We start from the raw sequence: 17,932 nt of genomic DNA on the forward strand, positions 1-17,932 counted from the left end.
AAGGCGAACAATATTGATGCTAAGACAGTAAACATTTCTTAGATTGGAAAAATGCTTACGTGATAATGAAACAAATAGTGAAAACAGCCTCAAGGCAAACACCGCTGACTATTTACTAATTAATTTTTAAAAAAAATAGAATAATACGCAATGCGCAAAAAATACATTTCAAAACAAAAGTTTTACCATAATATAATTCCTTTTTAAAATCTCATCTATCAAGATGTATTTGATTTTCTGTATATTTTTTTTCATGTTATATATCGTAAATGAAATTTAAAAAAAAGAGACTCGTTTTGAACTGTTACTTTCATTTATATTTTTAATCTGTATACAATTAATTTGAAATTTGGTTCTGATAAAGTGTGGCCTCGATGGATATACAGCTAGCTTAAATTGTGAATTCGTTATTTTGTGAGTAGTTTTTGTTTTTTTGTTATTTTTTATGTGTCCTGTTTTTGTTTGTTTGTGTGTGATTTTTGGGTTTTTTTGTGTGTAGAGGGAGTTGGGTTCGATATCTAGTCATATAGAAATGTGTATCAATTTCTGTGAGTGTTGGCAAGACACATATGAACACCACACCATGATAAGTTTAATGCCATTAAAAGTCCCTTATATACTACCCCGGGTATGTATGGCGGTTGACCCTTACAGTAGATTATGATTGACCTCTGATGACTACGAACATGCTGAGATTTAGTGTCCGTCTAATTCCGTATTACTATGGGACCACTAATCCGCCATTGCGCGATACACGAACCCAACAATACACTGAACATTGGGGAATGGCGGACTCCTGTATCATTGACATGTCCGGATACTAAGCCAGGCACGATGGGATAAACCAACGTTGTCTATATGTTTCAGATGGATGTTTTCAACGTTGTTTAGGAAACCTGTCATATGTTCGAGAGTGCCGTCTGCTCAAACGGAGGAGATGGCACCGTTGTAGAAAAATGGCGTCCTTTTACCCAAGTGTTTAGGACGCAAAACAATGGATAACAGCATGGTTGCATCGCTTGGCTTAGCCATTTCCTTCATTCTTCTTGGCAACTTTTTCGGTATCGGTGAGTGACAATCAATTTTAAACTATACTTTGTGTAAATTTACTTTTTTACTAAAACTTGTACGAAAAACTTTTTTTAAATGAATGTAATATTTTTTATATAAATATTATACTATAACACTTTTTCTCGAAGAGAATGAATGATTTCTTTTTTTATAAAATAAGGAACACTTCTAATCATTTTTGATATTTTGATTTAGGGACTTATATGTTTGTTCAACTCGAAATATTACGATTTCTTCATATTGAAGTTTGCAAATCATACAATATTTATGCCCGAGTAAGTCGCCGAAGTATACGCTTTTTTCTTCTTATATATTGTATGATTTTAACTGTTTCATGAATAGGGCTACATGCTATATTATTGAAAGTTGAAAAATGGATAAAAACAAGAAACTTCGTATTTTGAAAAATGTTGAAATTTCTCTATCAAAATCAGATGAGAACATAAAGTTCATATTTCCAGCTAAAATATTAAAAAAAAAAACTATTTTTTCTATCATTCTTGTTACCAAAACCCAAATGTATATACAAATGTATGCATAACTCCGCTGAGAGAAGTGTTTGTATAAATCAATATCTTAATCCGCCCTACTATTAATACCTTTTACACTAAAACTCTTTTATTTCAGTTTGAATTTAAATTTTGGGATTAAAAGATTTCAATTCATACATACTGAACGATATAGATATGGCCTATATTTGATACCTCGCTCGTAGCGATCATGTTATTGTTCTGTGAAACGGTTAGCCGATCGGCTTGGTATATAAATCTGCCGTATTATATTTGAATTCTTGGTGAACTTGTATTATTAAATCACTAGTTATGACCCATAACATATTCCCTATCATGTATGTTGAAAATATTTAAGTGAAAATTTATGCCTTTGTAATGCTAGCTAGAAGATAATAACATTCGAGCTCATATAAATTTAATGTTCTGCTTCGCCGCGATATAATGTACATGGGCCCAATAATCATAGTTCCTTTATAGCCTTTACCCAATATCAAAAATATGGGTGTTTTTTTTAAAGTTTCTCTGCATACGCCCATTGTCTTTATTCATCAGCTGATTCAACCGGAACCCATCGTCTGCTGTACAGGCTGAGGTGTTCCGATTGTAGTGAGTCGCGATTCGTTGACACCGATTTTGACGTCAATTCATTTCGCCTCAAAGTGATTTTTTCGTAAAAACAGAATCAATCTGTGGGTTTCGGTATAATTATACTGTGATAATGATATTTTAAAGAGTGTGATTATTCAATCAATGTCAGTGCAAAATGTTACAATGACTTCTTCTCCTATTTGTCTGGTACATTTCTCGAAAATTATAGCAATAATAATAATAATTGAAATATTATGATAGACAAGATGTCGATATATCTCTGAATGAGACTTATAGAACCAGATGTTTCAGAAGGGCAATCGTTATTTCTTCATCAAAGACACCAGTCTAATATTAGGTTTAGTCGTCATTTCAACGAAAGAACCAATTCTTCTGATGAATTTTAATAGACAAAAAATCACTCAGCTGTTTTTACTTTCTTATTCATTGATCTCTTATTTTTTAATTTAACAAAGACTCATCTGCTGTTTCAATAGTTCGTAAATATTTGTGTAGCATAACATACAATATATTGTTGGTTGATAGATAAAATCTGTTAAAGTTTACAATTGCTAACTAGTAACGCTCTTAATCGGTGGACAAATATCAACGTTAAGATCGCATACTCACTGAACTCAACTGCAAAAGTTCATTGTAAAACTACAGAAATTGTATCAATATACAAAAACTGGATTGTTCATTATCCAAAAAAGAGCCTGTAATTATGGCCATTGACTAGTTGTAGTTGTCAAGCGGTCAGAGTACAACTGTAGTCCTTCGGCCTGTAATGTTATGGCCTAAGATAGCACCACTGGTAACCTGGCAAACACAGACGCTAGAACGGATGTTATATCCGTAACCAATTCAATGAATAAAAAATCAATCAAGACAAGTCGAAACTGAAAAACGAAATTCACAATCACGTTAAAGTTTAATCAATAATTAAACAATTAAATAAATATATATATAAATCATTAATTCCTTTGTTTACTTCTTAACTTATTATTTCATTTTTATTATTTGTAGATGGGGCGTGTACCTATCCCTCGGATCTTCACGATGGTTCTTTCTTCACCACAAGCGGTAGTACTCTCAACTTCACAAGCAATACAATGGCAAAGCTGGCCATCCACACATTTGGCACGTACACATTTACCTGTGACTTAAACGATGGAACAAAATATGTTAGCAAGTAAGTAGAAATAGCTTAAAATAATTAGTATTTTCTGTTTCAAACTATTTTAATTAAACAGTGTGCACTGTGCTATATTGCACTCATGTTTGACAAACCGTGATCTTTAGACTTTTTTCTTTTGATTCTTTCGATGCTGATAACATTTTGCTTTGCCATAATAGTGCAGGCTAAATTTCACAATTTACTGATCCCTACAGTTCGTAAATCTATACAACATCGACTTTGGTGCGTTAATAAATCTGAATATTTCGCTCGTGGTTAGAATATTCGCGGGTATTAATGAAAGTTCGAATAACGCGAAAAGGAACCATCCACGATTTTTTTTTTATTATACAGTATGTAAAAGCATGGTTCTGTGAGCAATAAACTTCATATGTGTAACCAACATTGAGTTTCTGTATGATTATCTAGCCAAATAGAAATTTACGAAGTGAAATATAGAAAACAAATTCCAAAATCTGTTCATACCTACCTTAGTTTTCAGTGAAGTTATAAGTTTTTGTACTTTACAATAGGATGCATTCGATTGTTTCAGGTCTGAGGTGTTTTATAGATTTCAACTTCCGTTCGAGGCATTTATTTGTATGGATATGACGGCGAGTTCATCTAACAAGTACTCATTTCATCAACCAACCAGTAAGTCAATGTCTTTCATTTTGTTTTAAATTAAATGTATTGATATAGACACTTAACCAACGTTTTCATAAATGTTGTCAATGGGAGTTGTGGTATATGAAAGAGTTTACAGATACACATGTTACAAATGTTTATAAATAACGTTTTTTGTATTTAAACACGTTAAATACAGCTGCCAATTTCCTTTGAAACGCAAAATAATGGAAAAAAGACACTATATTTAAAACTTTTCAAAATAGCCAAGACTATATGGAGTTAGCGATGTCTCGTGACACTTTATGCCTCAACTGACACTTTTCTGAGTAATTCACTAATGATAAAGCACTATATCTTTCAAGGGGATTGCAATAACAATCTTATAACGAAGCTTAGATTACCACTATTACAAAAGCTAGGTATTTAAACAGATATATAGACAAAGCGAGATTTGAGATAATCTGTTTCAATTTAAACATCTGGCAATTCATTTCCATATTCTCGTTTTAAGTAGATAATTTCCCTAACAATGTTGTTTTCCCTTCATTTTCAGCCGAACTTTCAGACGCAGGCAATATGAGAATTAAGATATTTTTAGAAGGCAAAACTATATCGTCCGTATCAGAAGTTTGTGATGTCTCTGATTATACTAACCTGACCAGTATTTTCATGATTAAAGACGGTAAGTGCTGATTACATCATTTATCGGTCCCTGGTATAATTGTACTTGCATATTATTAAGCTACCTGCCCTTGTGTGATTGTGACGCCATGTGTTTGTGGGCGGCGTAACGTTATACTTTCCAGAGATCTTGACGTGAATTTCGTTTACAAAATAATGACGTCAGAATGTGTACCTACCCGCAAGGGAGGAACATGTAGCACTGTAAAATGTAATAGACGAAATGCATGTATGCATAAAGGAATAATTTAAAGGAAAGGTTATTTGACATTTACATAGTTATTATATTTTCATTTTAGATAACGTTATATTACAGTCACATGTGCAATAATTGTCTCAATACTTAAAAAAGATAGAACTACGTTATAATGTATTAAAGTTAGAAGTCTAGGTTGTTTCACGCAAAATAGATAAACACGAATATGTCAATTAATTTAGATTTTAATTTGTTGCCATTAAACATTAATGTATACATCATTTTCTAGGAACAATCGACTCTGAAAAAATTGACTGTCCGTCAATCCTTCAGGGATATTATACATACACATATGATTCCGGAAGCGGAAATGCGTGCAACGGAAGTACCTATTTAGACACCTGCACTGATACTACCCTTATGGACTTCAACCTGACGCTCTGTTCACAGATTCAAGCATATTCAGGTAAAACTATATCACAGTATTGACAAAAGCAATAGTATAACCGAATCATGGAAATTATATGCTCTTTTCTAAGTCCATTACTTATCAAAAGCATCAGTTTTTGTTTCTAAATTATCAATTTCAAGGTTAATGCAAAAAGCAGAAAATTTTAAACTTTTGTTTTTCCTAAACTATTTTTGGTTTCAAACCACTTTTCCATTTGATACACATAGAAAATCTTACATGGGTGGCTATGTGATATGGAATTTATCAATCGAGTTCAAAAATTTGATATGCCACGGGCCATTTGGTGAGTGGCATATTAAATTATTTAACGAGTTTGATCAATTTCATATCACATATTCTTGAGTGTGAGATTCTATCTATCACATAACTTTTATGGGACAAAAGTAATTCCAACCTTGTGGACAAAGAAACATGTCAAATTTTCGAGGCGATCTGCCCCTTTATCAAGACACACAAAACAAACACGATTACATAATAAGATATGGACAGTAATATGGGACAATGAAAGAAGACAAATTTAACAGCACAATGGAGCGCAATTAACCCTTCGTCAAGTGGCAGCCGAAGGCCGGATCTACTAAAAGGTAGCCATGCTGTTCAGCAGAACGCTACAATATGACTGGAAAGCGTTCCATGTGTGGCGAAATTTCGCCACACATTTGACGCCACACGTGGCACGCTTTTGACATATTTTTTGTCCACACGGTTGGAATTACTTCTTTATCCCATATTTACCATTTGAAGTAATTCGTATCTTACAGACTAACGTTTGGTGGGATCCAGTGTCATCTGGAAAATCCTGTTGATATTACTTATTTGACCCTAACACAACTTTTATTGACAGAAATATAAATATAAAATTTAAATTTCGTCTCTATATAAAACAGTAGAAATCTGGCTCGGATATGGCGTTTCCGTCTACTGAGACAACCATGCGACGTCATATATAGATTATGACATCAAAATTACATATGACGTCATAATAGTGCTATAACACACGTGTCTTACGATATTAATGACATGGCCGTATGACATGGCTGGAAGGGCCAGTTATGTGATAAATAGTGTTTCAAAATAGGTTGTTACTGTAAAAAAATCTGTTTGCTGTTTTAAAAAATATTTTCCATGAACACCATATTTGAAAACCAAACTTTCCATTAATTTTGTCTTTTTAGAGGAAAACATGTTTAGCCTAAGAACTCGTTTGTAAATAAAATTAAAATTATAAATAAAAATACCACTTTTACTTTAATTTGAATATAGTCTCTTTAATCAGATAGTAGTCGGCGTTACAATGAATATTCATTTTGCCTTCTATATAGTACTTATTTGTTTATTGTTTAAAATAGCTGATGGTCACTTGAACTGTTTGAGTTACGACTCATTTGGTGATTACTCATCATTAGTCGTTTACAACCGGGATACCAGTGTCGACTCCAGCACCACCTACCGGTTAGCATGCTACGTAAGTATCCACGCAAAGGGAGTTAATCATACAACGTATTAGCCTTCTTACGGAAATAAGCATTAAAGAATACGTTTTGCACTAATATATGTTCTGTCGTGTAAAATCATATGAACATGAACTTTTATCTTCAAAAGTAAAGCATTATTCAACTTTCTCCAAAAAGTAAATTTTCACGAAAAGTGACGACAAAATATCTGTTTACTTTAAAACTCGACAGAACGATGTTTTACAAATGTTACAATAGAAAATAATATGACTCGTTCAACAAGATATATCATACTTTATATTTTCCGAAAAAGAAAAAATTAAGTACGAAAACGATATAACAAATATATTTTTTTAATGTTCATAAAACTTCATTTTACCATATTGAAATTTTATTCCATATATTTGTTTCCAAATACGGAGTTTTTAGAAAAGCAATCTCCATTTTCCTACTAAATAATAACCATTTTTTAAACATGATAATTGCAAATATTTGATTACAGGTAATATCTTCAAACGCGACGTCCGTTTACGCTACCCAACACCCCAATGGTTGCTACTTTGGTCAGACGCCAACTTCGGTCAACTCTCCTGGAGCCACAGTCGTATTCACACAGACAGATACGTGTCGTAAGTCTTCAATGTTTGTAATATACAATTAAACTGCGTTATCTCGAGGTCAGTGTGGAGATAAAACTTCGACATATTTTATGAATGCGAAATATCTAATAATCAAGTTTCATCTGTTACTACCATCGTTTTTCACCAAAAACAAGCAGCAATATATCTGTAGCTTCAAGTAGCCATTAGCTTATTGAGGTTGATGCCTCTAAACTGTAATAAGCCTATTTGACCAGAGTGACCTTGAATAAATGTTATGGTTATTCATTTGAAGCGTCTGGATAACCATTCATCCAAGAATACCACATATCCAATATCAAGTCTCTGAGCCTGCATGTTATTAACAAGAATCGTTTGAAGGTTTATGCCTATTTATATCATGTGACCTTGATTCATTCGAACAAACTGTATGACATTAATTTACTGAAATACCTTCTCATAATTTTCAGCGGTTGACACCACTACCACTGTGGAGCCAACGACCATCGCCTCGACCAGCGAGGCGTCAACAGGACTCATTGTTGGTGTTGTCATCCTCATTCTGGCACTCATCCTAATCATCCTCTTCGCCATCTGGTTCTGGTGGAAGAAGAAGAAGGACGAAGAGGAGCGGAAGAGGAAAGAACTTGAGGCTCTAGAAGAAGGGCTATCAGATGGTCTTCCTGATGAATCTAAGTACGACATTGATCGTCTGATGTATACTCCGGATCAGCTCCTTACACCGTCTAATGTACATCCTAAAGTCACCGGGAAAATCTTAGATAGGGATAACTTTGAGGTAGCTATAATTTCCCTCAAAATTTTCTGAAACGCTATCACAAATTCCTAGAAAATAATTTACTTCTCTTACAAAAACACAACTGATTAATAATTCGTTAATATATATATGAATTAGTAAATAATTATTTTCATATTTATATATGCAATGAATTAATATAGAATAATGGAATAAACTATTAAACATTTCAATACCTTGCTTAAATAAAGTTATCATAATAATAACAATATATATATACATGTTTAAAGCCTATAACAAAATAATTAGACCATAACTCTAAAACATGATAATATGAATATATATTAGAAAGAACTATGCATTAAAGGTGTTTGATATGTTTTGCTATATCTATAATATTTTCACTTGTACATAAAAGGGTTTTGGTGACGATGAATACATGGATGAATTTGGATGGCAAGATATGGTAAGATATTATAACCATGCATTTTAGTCTTATGGCTTTCATTTTTGGTCTTTTTTTATTTAAGCAATGACAATAGTATACTAACTTTAAGAGGTCAACGCAAAAAGTTTTTTTTTCGTTTTTAAAGTGAATAGTCGGGCAAAGAAAACCAGTCTAAATGCGTTCATTGGCCTTTCAAAAGTTCTCACATATTAATACGACGGTCAAGTTCTGCTTAGTTTCCCAGTTCTGACCATTAAAGTACAGAAAAGTTGAAAGCATTGAAAGCGAGGCTGCGTGGAAATGTAACCACGGACATAGTGAGCCGGGAGGACGTTTTAGAATGTCCATACTTTAAATCAATTTCTTCGTACGCAGACAGATTTTGACGAGAGATTTTTTTTCCATTTCATAAGAAATTATACTGGATACATTCACACCATTTTTACCGACTTTAGCTATCCTTGCCCGACTGTTCACTTTAAATACCATGGGGTTTTTTAGAATAAAATTATTTCTGTAAATCTTTTTGATGTTTTCAGTACTTCAAACAGATATAAAAATTGATATAATGTACGTTGTCCATATTTAACAGATCGACGCGCAAGACTTCATGAATGTGCGTAAGAGGAAAGATGAGAAGGACGAATTCGAGGTAGGCGACCCTAAAGATAAGAACAGTAAGAAGAAACTCAAAGATATGATGAAGTCGAAGAAAAAGAAGAAGAAAAAGAAAGGAAAGAAGAAGAAGAAGAAGAAAGGGAAAAAGGCATATGCAACCGACGACGAATATGAGGACATCAGTGATGATGAGGAAGTTGACGGTCAAGTTAAAAATAAACGAGAGTTGACTATCTACCTTGACGGAGCGCAGCAAGAGGATGATGATGGTGAATATTCACCCACTGATAGTAGAAGGAAAGCCAGATTTGAGGAGACGGATGACGATAAAGTGAGGCGAAAGAGGAAGCAGAAGAAAGTAAGTACTAGTATTAGCAGAATGGAATACATTAATCTGGATCATTTTCATGCACAAATAGAAATGAAAAAATGACTTTGGTGTGCTTTAAAAAAATCGATGAATAACAACATTAATTTAGTAATGAAGAAATGCTTCCTTTGAAATTGACCGATTGCCAGTTGTAATCTAACCACGCCTCGTTCTTGCAAACGCACATGTTTCTAGTCAATGTCGGAACAAACATCGTAGCACACACGATACAAAATGCAAACTCACGTGCAGTTTAATTGACATCTGGCGATCTGTCAATTGCGGTCATTTGCAATTTGGCATATTATTAAGATGGCTTACCATTTACTTTCAAATCGCTCTGAATTTGAAAAAAAAATTGAAATCCAGATTAGTTATATTCCATCTTATACTGCAATGTATTGATGTAATCTTCATTGCTATTGAAGATTCACAACGTAGCACATTTATCATATTTCACATATTTATCTTTATAAAGGCACCTTCACAAGCATTATAAAGTGTGCAATAAGCATAATGCATTCTTCTAATAAACATTTAACGTTAATATTTTCACAATAACTCTCACTGCTGGACACAGATGAATGTGCCTATACCTTTGTCTTTGAGAATTTTATTAGGTTTTTACACAGTATACCCCTCTGAATCCCTTCCCTTCGCGAAACCCGGTAACCCCGTGCCATTTGTTGTCTCCAGGACATTGATGACGTAGAGACAGTTAGTGGTATCATATCATGTGATATGATGATAGGCGATTTGGATACTGAAAAGAGCCTCGATGTACCCCGCTTGATTCTGCCAAATTTAAGAGAAACTGAAGAACCAGAAGAAACTCAAAAGGTTAGTTTATTAACCCCTACTGCCCTAAAAGTCAAATATCCAATCCCATAGAAATAAACATTGCACAATATGCTGGTGAATAATATGTAATGAGGATGAGTACAGATATCAAATTGGCATTGAATAAGAAATATTTCTATTTAAAAACTAGACGCCAAATTAAATGCAAAATAAAGCGTATCGTGTTAGCATAATGTGATAAATATTATTAGTTAATAAAATCGTATTGTTTTCTGTCGCTCATGCTGGAAAATTACAGCTTATGTGACAGATAATGAATTGAGATGATCTCTGGATGATCTTGGTGGATGTAAATAAAATATGTAATGAGAAACAGATTATCTCCTCAGAACTCAGTAAGTCGTGCCTTATAAATCTACATTTCATTTACATGCACGTCTTTCACGATTTCACTAATTTTCACCAGTATATTGGGCATCTCATTTAATTCTTTAACATTTTTCATGAAAACCAAAAAATTGCAGAATATATACATACAATGTATTGTAAATAAATATTATTATATTATTGAAGCCTTGAACATGAAACTTTATTTCCTATTTATTTCATATTTCATCTGTCTGTCTATAAGAGAAAATGTATCTGTAATTATCAAATAATTATATATAAATTCAATGAAACTATATTTGGAAAAAAGTTTCCAATTACAGTTAGGTTTGAAAAGAGGGTTTTGTTGCAGAAAAAACGGAAGAGGACAAAAGCTAAAAGGAGTGAACAACCGATGTCCTTCAAATCATTCCGCAAGAGAAAAGTGGACGCTTGGCTTGATAAAACAGTCCCACCATTCGATGGCGATGTACTTCCGATGTTTTATGAAGATCCTAAGTTAAAGACTCTGCCTCCCCTTCAACGAGTTAACAGAAAGAAAGAACCAATATTGTGGTCAGACATTCTTAAGAAATTTGGTGGAGAATTCAAAGACTTGAAAGAGTTCCAGGGGAGACGCAATATGTCCGAAAACCGTTGGAGAAAACTACTTGAGGAGTTATACACAGACAAGAAATACTTCGACTACGTCAATAGTAAGTGTTTTTCAGTTTTAGCATAATAATCATAAAAACTAATTTCTGTAAAAACAATTTCATAAGCCCATGTGTTGTTTTTAAAACATTAATCCTATTTTTTAAATGATCGTTGGTTATACATAATGCAAAGTCCAAAAACTATTTTTCTATTTACACAAAATATCCCATCCTATTAGTTATGCTTTATTTCTTATTCTATTTGCATGAATATAGATACCATAAAAATTATATATTTACATTTTTATCTTATAGAAACTTCCAGAGGGAAGGATGTCGAGGACGACCTGAAATCGCAAGCGAAGGATGGCTTAGACTATCTTTATGATCGCGCCACATTTTGGGAGGAGCAGAAACCAATCCCTCCTAGACCTTCGTCATTTAAAGTTCCACCTTTGAATTTAAATAGTGCAAGGCCCGCAAAGGGAAAAAAGAAGAAGTCGATAAAGCGTGCGCCTCCAACGCCATTAACACAAGTTAGATTAGACTCAATGGATGAATTTCAAAAACCTCCGCGGAGAGAAACGACATTTTAATAGAATTATGAGAAATAGTTCCTGGTTTTTTCTGTGATACGATCTCTCGGTGCTTCATGGAGTTGGCTATTTGGATTGCTGTTGTTGCTTTTGAAGCTAAAGTGTACATCTACTCACTTAAACACAAATTGCATTTACTTACAACCTACTTATCCGACTAGTGGAATCCTTACCAAATCGTTAAAGGCTTTTTTAATAACTTCAGTAATAATTAATTAGTTATGAAAATAATTATTCAATCAGTGCTGAGTGTTTGAATTTTTTTTTTATCTTTCACTATCTTATTCAGTAGAAAGTAAATAAGTAATTTTATTTTAAACACTTGTATCAACAAAGTTCTTATATGTATATACGAAACCGGGAATATAAAATTGCGAGATATTTACATTGATTTTATTTGTCCTTGAGTGTTATACACTTTCTCTTGTATGCATACCATCATATTTCGCGTCGATGTATCTTTCAACTTTTGTCTTTGTATCCGTCATAGAAATTAAATCACATTTTTTTTTATTTCATTTCATACTCAATAATAATTTGTCTTTCAGTCTTGTTTATTTGTTTATCTTTATTGTTGTTGAAAATCAATAAAACTCATATTCATTGTATCAGTTGTTTTTTGTTATCACTAAAATGTTTAAAGCGTTGAATGACGACAATCTCCCTACAAAAATGTGACATATTTTGATTGTCATAACGTTAAGAAAATATCATTTTTACACAGACCATAGTCACAATAACACTATTCACACATTGTTCGATTGATATATGCATTTTATCAATCTTTTGCACTCACTGTAACATCACAAACTTGTTATTCGAGAGAAGTATATTAAGAAAACGAATATCCATACCATATAGAATACCTGATAAAAATAACATGAAAGTTAGAAACGTACGATAAAAAAATGAAGAAAAAAAACAATGTCAAAATATATAACAAATGTAACTAGCATATAAGCAAATATTCATATTTAAATATACATGTATTAGATCAACAATGCTGGAATCGATGGATGTACGAGAAAAATCATCGGCAAGAGTGATAAAAATATTTATTTCAATATCAGAGAAAATAACGATGAGTTTAGATTTAAATATTTATTATATTTTGTTTCTATATTTTACCTTAAAATGTAACAAAGGTTATTTATATACATTCTGATATGTAACAACATTGAAAACCACGAATCAAAGACAATGGCTTTAATACAGACAAGTAATTAAGTAGATTGCACAAATTATTAACCGCTTAGAGAGAAACATATTGACTGTCTTTATTAAAAGAAATTGTTTAATAGGTGTGTACTGAAACCATGGACATACACAAAAAAATATGTACTTATAGTTTACATATCAACCTTGTTTTATATGAGCAGGTAAAACCTACTTGAGAAGGTGTTCTTTACAGGTGATTTATTTATTGAACCGATTAACTTGTAACGCTAATCACTTTACAGCAATATAAAAGTATATGCCAAACAATATTAAATGGGAAAATCAATAGCGAAGTATAATGTGACGGTGAATAATGTTAGGTAGAAAAGTTTTTTAATGATCAATTGAAAGGTACACTGTGAAATAAATGATCTACAAGACATACTTTTGACATGTTGCATTCTTTCTTTTTCTTTTGTGATAAAATAAGCCGTAGAAATCAGTTAAAGCAGGTAACATGTACAGTAATTAATATAACTATGCATACTTTATACAATGCTAAAATCTTTACTTCTGATATTCTATTTATGATTATATGAAAACATGTAGAGAAATTCACTTTACAATCAACAATAATACAGTACAAATATAAACTGATTTTTTAATAATTTAAAAAAAAATTTTTACAATAAAAAATTAGTTTTAGGCTATACTATCAAATTCCAACGTTTTATGGCAATAACATACATATGTATATTATTTTTTTTATTTGCTATTATGTAAATGATTGCATATATAACTTCCCAATGGCGAGTCATACATCTACGTCATATGTTTATAAATACACAAACATTCTTAACCCTTTATATATACATATATGAGGTTGAAACTTATGATATGACGGATTAACTTGTCTACGTCATACTGTGTAATATTGAGTCTTTGCGTTATGCAGAATTATCCTTTTTTTGTAAATAGGTTTAATTATCACGTCATTACTGAACACGCACAATGTATTGTGTCCCTCACAATGTAATCGTTTCACTCTGGGAAATAAATTATATTCTGCTTACAAGAATAGATGAATCTGCAAAGCAAAAAAACGAACTCGGAGGAAATCAAAGGAAATAACGTATGTTTTATTGCTTTATAGATAATAAAGAAACAAACACATAGATAACCACTAATGCTATTATGATTGACTGGCCACCAGACCCTTAATTGTTTATAAGATTATCTCAGCAGAGTTCTTTACTAGATTATCTACCGCTCTGACAAAAATAATAAAGCCAAATTATATCTTTTATTATTCTAGAGACATTACATTATTGTATTGTACATGTATATAGACTAAATGTCCAAGAGAATATTACACATATTTGCAAATCGACTACTGAAACAATCCAGAATGGCCGGTGAGAATCAAGGAATTCTGAAGAAAACGCGGTCTTTCAGTCTCTTTAAAAACATTTACGGGGTCAATTTGACCAGAAGCCATGGGTTTTGTATCTTGTGAACACAAAAACGATGTCAAAATATTTATCCATGGAATCCCTATGTCATGTATGTTAAAAGTGCAGGATAAGTATGAGAGGTAATAATTATATGCATCTGTGGTATATTAATATCAAATACATTTACCAGTAGAACTAGGTACTCTATTTTTCTTTTCATTTATTAAAATCGTTATACTTTCCTTGAATATATGTCATTAGGCTAAAATAGTTTTTACATGTATTTGCTCACGTTAATATAACGATTTTCAGAAGAAACCCAAGAAGGGACCAGGAGTCAAGGTGCTCGCCCATGCTACCAACTATGTAGTGCTGCAGTCTAAAGCAGGTCCTAAACCGGTACGTATTACAGTTTTTGTTGAAAACTAAAACAACAACAATCAAAACAAAACAACAAATAAAACAATAATAAAGACGTTATGTAAATAAGCTTAATTTAATAATTTCGAATGATTCAAATATTATTACGTAAAAAATAGTCCTTGAAATAAAAAAAAAATGATATCAATTCTGAGCAATATCACTTAGAATCTCATCAAAATTTTCGAGGACATATTCAGAATGTCGTCTGTCTAACATCTGTTAATTGATTCAGTGGATTCGATCAAATTTTTTGTCATTCTTTAAAAAAATTGACAAAATATTCGGACTAATGACCACTAAATTTATTGCATCGTTTTGGTCTTATTTCGCCATTAATGTTAACAGAGTAATTGTAGTTGTTTCATCTAAATTATGATATATGTTAAACAGATACGGTAAAAAGGATATTTTTATCATCAGAGGAATGACTCTCTCCATTTGCAAATATTGAATTATTTAAAAGCAGATAGTTACCTGAGGGAATACGGAGGACGTTTATTATTAATGCTCCTAGGTAATGGTAAAATACTTTATATTCAATATTTAAAAATATATCAATACAATTATATTTGTTATCATCACATCATATATCTATCTCAAATCCAGCCACCAAAGAAACCAAAACTGAAAAAGGTGAAAGGTTGGTACGTGATGGCCGGCGAGGTCAAGGACAATAAAGTCACGACAATCAACACGATTATGGGGAAGTCAGTTACTGACTCCAGTACATACTCCGAGTTTGAGAGGGTACCGGCCACACGGGGAAAACCTTACAACCAAGACGTAAGTTATTATATCGATTATTCGACAATACATACCTAGCAACAGATATAGTTTTGTTTTGAGTAACTAGTATCTGAGTTGATCTAAAGGGACAATTCAGTGAGGCTAATTCTGTTACATAAACACGAAAAAAATATGACATATATGTATTGTTCTACACTCCTTATGAAATAACAAAATAAATCACGACATTGTTAATTATTTCGATCGATACCGTTGAAATTCCAAATCGCACCAGGGTTCGGCATACAAAACATCCGACCACAATGTGTAATATCGGGCTGCAAGTGAGTTTGAACATTTCACATTAACTTCACTTCAATGGGCTTTTCTGGCATATCACAGTAAAACCAACTAATCTAATTTCTATTAGAAATGATTTGTTTCCGAAATATGTGCAAATTTTAATGACTCTTAGACTGAATTGTCCCTTCAGAAGATCTTGTAAGACTAAGTACCAAGATTTATTCTCTTTACACTTTACAGTATGATATTAAGTATTCGTTGCTACTTTCGTTTTTGGTCTTGAGCCTTCAGAACATTTTATGGATAGATTTATTCGTGGTTATCTGATTCTGTCTTTGCAATTTACAGAGTTACCTCCCTTACGAGTAGGTATTCATTATGACGTCATTACTTCGTGAGCAAAACTCACGTCGTTTTTTTCTGAAAAGAATGACGTTACGCTCGTAAATACAAGACTTCACAATCAATTTCTACCTGAAAGGACAGATAACTCTGTAATATGCAAAAACAGAATAAAACACCGATAGCAATACTATATATATATACCTGGTTCGTTGGTTTTGTATTCGTGGTCTAATAACAACAACGAAATACCATACAATATTATTTTCCCGTACTTTGACATTCTGATTCTATTCCTATTCTTCGACATTTAATATTTTCTATTGTCTTTTAGGTCTTTGATACTGTTTTCAATAAGAAGTTCAACAGCTGGACGCACGGTTGGGATTCATGATTCATGGATGCATAACGTGCAACACAACCCTTAATGGTTTCAAATATTCTTTGCACAGAACAATTCTATTCTATGAACGTGAATGGTGTACGTTTTTATAGAATACGTGACAAAATACTCAAACGGGTATTTAGCAAAAAGACATTTTCACAGGAGTTTATATTCGAGAAGAGAATATTTGAGACCGAGAAAACGTGGCTTTCATTATTAACACACAAATGGACAAAAATAATCAGATATATATTTTGATATATCATGTTCAAGCCATCATTCCTTATCGGGCATTATTTTTTCCGTATGTGTACCATAGTCACTACAAAAATTACATTATGTACATAAAATAAGCAGTTAAACAGACTTAAATGGCTCAAGGAGTTGTCCCGAACTAAACCTGGCAATGCAATGTTAAAATTCACGTGTTCAGAAACACTCAAAGTGAAGTTGTCATATTCATGCTTTATACATATGCGCGTTCAGTGTTAAAATCAAAACCGGTTTTGGAAGACTGTTCTATTTAAACCTACCTATACCAACACTGGTAACCAGGTGTCATAAACTAAATATGGCTACCACCTTCCTTAGAAACGATGCTCAATGTACAGATGTATCATCTGCAAACCATTTTAAAGGTTTTATCTTATCTCACCACGAATATGTTGGACTTGCGCTGTCAGGTTTATGATAGAAGATTTTAAAGTGGGCGCTATGTTACCACCGGACTACTCGACCGGGACCGTGAATCATGGAGCCGTATCATACCTTAAAGTTGATATAAAATTCATCACACATCATGCACATCATCACTTATCCTTCCTTTCTTTATATGCAATTTCCAAAATAGCATATAAAGATCACTCTTTCCTTACATGAAGAATATCCAGCACCTTTTACCTATGTTATTATGTCATAACCCTTCCATACATATCTAGATTTAGATCTTGCCAACGCCGTTTTGTGGAATTAAAGTTAGTTTCAGCCAAAACATAACATAAGTGCTAACTACATGCCGCTACATGTCATGCCAATAATGATAATACGAAAATGATATAGATATTCCAGAACATACTGATACTTGCGTATTCATTTTTTTAAATGTTGATTATAAAAATATCCAAAAAGTTCCATTTTGTTAAAGAAAAA

At 32.5% G+C, this 17,932-nt stretch overlaps 1 protein-coding gene across 3 annotated transcripts; it reads left to right on the forward strand.

Annotated features, from left to right (window-relative positions):
- The first annotated feature begins 291 nt into the window (after positions 1-291).
- LOC138328519 (uncharacterized) lies at positions 292-17,932 on the forward strand. 3 transcript variants are annotated; one of them, XM_069275358.1, is made up of 13 exons: positions 292-1,067; positions 3,198-3,363; positions 3,902-4,002; positions 4,532-4,660; positions 5,145-5,321; positions 6,677-6,792; positions 7,284-7,410; positions 7,851-8,179; positions 8,556-8,603; positions 9,178-9,561; positions 14,917-15,003; positions 15,634-15,810; positions 16,733-17,932. In XM_069275358.1, exons 1-13 carry the CDS (start codon positions 995-997, stop codon positions 16,790-16,792), a joined length of 1,974 nt encoding a protein of 657 aa, XP_069131459.1. In that variant the 5' UTR covers positions 292-994; the 3' UTR covers positions 16,793-17,932. The 3 variants fall into 3 exon arrangements, with proteins under 3 accessions (XP_069131459.1, XP_069131458.1, XP_069131457.1); XM_069275356.1 differs by lacking the exons at positions 14,917-15,003; positions 15,634-15,810; positions 16,733-17,932 and adding exons at positions 10,270-10,413; positions 11,114-11,456; positions 11,712-12,600 and having other exon boundaries at positions 294-1,067; XM_069275357.1 differs by lacking the exons at positions 14,917-15,003; positions 15,634-15,810; positions 16,733-17,932 and adding exons at positions 11,114-11,456; positions 11,712-12,600.

The sequence above is a fragment of the Argopecten irradians genome, chromosome 7 (genome assembly GCF_041381155.1).
Source record: "Argopecten irradians isolate NY chromosome 7, Ai_NY, whole genome shotgun sequence".
Lineage (NCBI taxonomy): Eukaryota > Metazoa > Mollusca > Bivalvia > Pectinida > Pectinidae > Argopecten > Argopecten irradians.

Excerpts from the sequence above, each read along its gene's own strand:
- LOC138328519 (XM_069275356.1), top strand. The coding sequence starts at position 995 with ATGGATAACAGCATGGTTGCATCGCTTGGCTTAGCCATTTCCTTCATT. Across the intron at positions 3,364-3,901 it reads GGAACAAAATATGTTAGCAA|GTCTGAGGTGTTTTATAGAT; the intron begins GTAAGTAGAAAT and ends CGATTGTTTCAG. Across the intron at positions 8,180-8,555 it reads TAGATAGGGATAACTTTGAG|GGTTTTGGTGACGATGAATA; the intron begins GTAGCTATAATT and ends TGTACATAAAAG.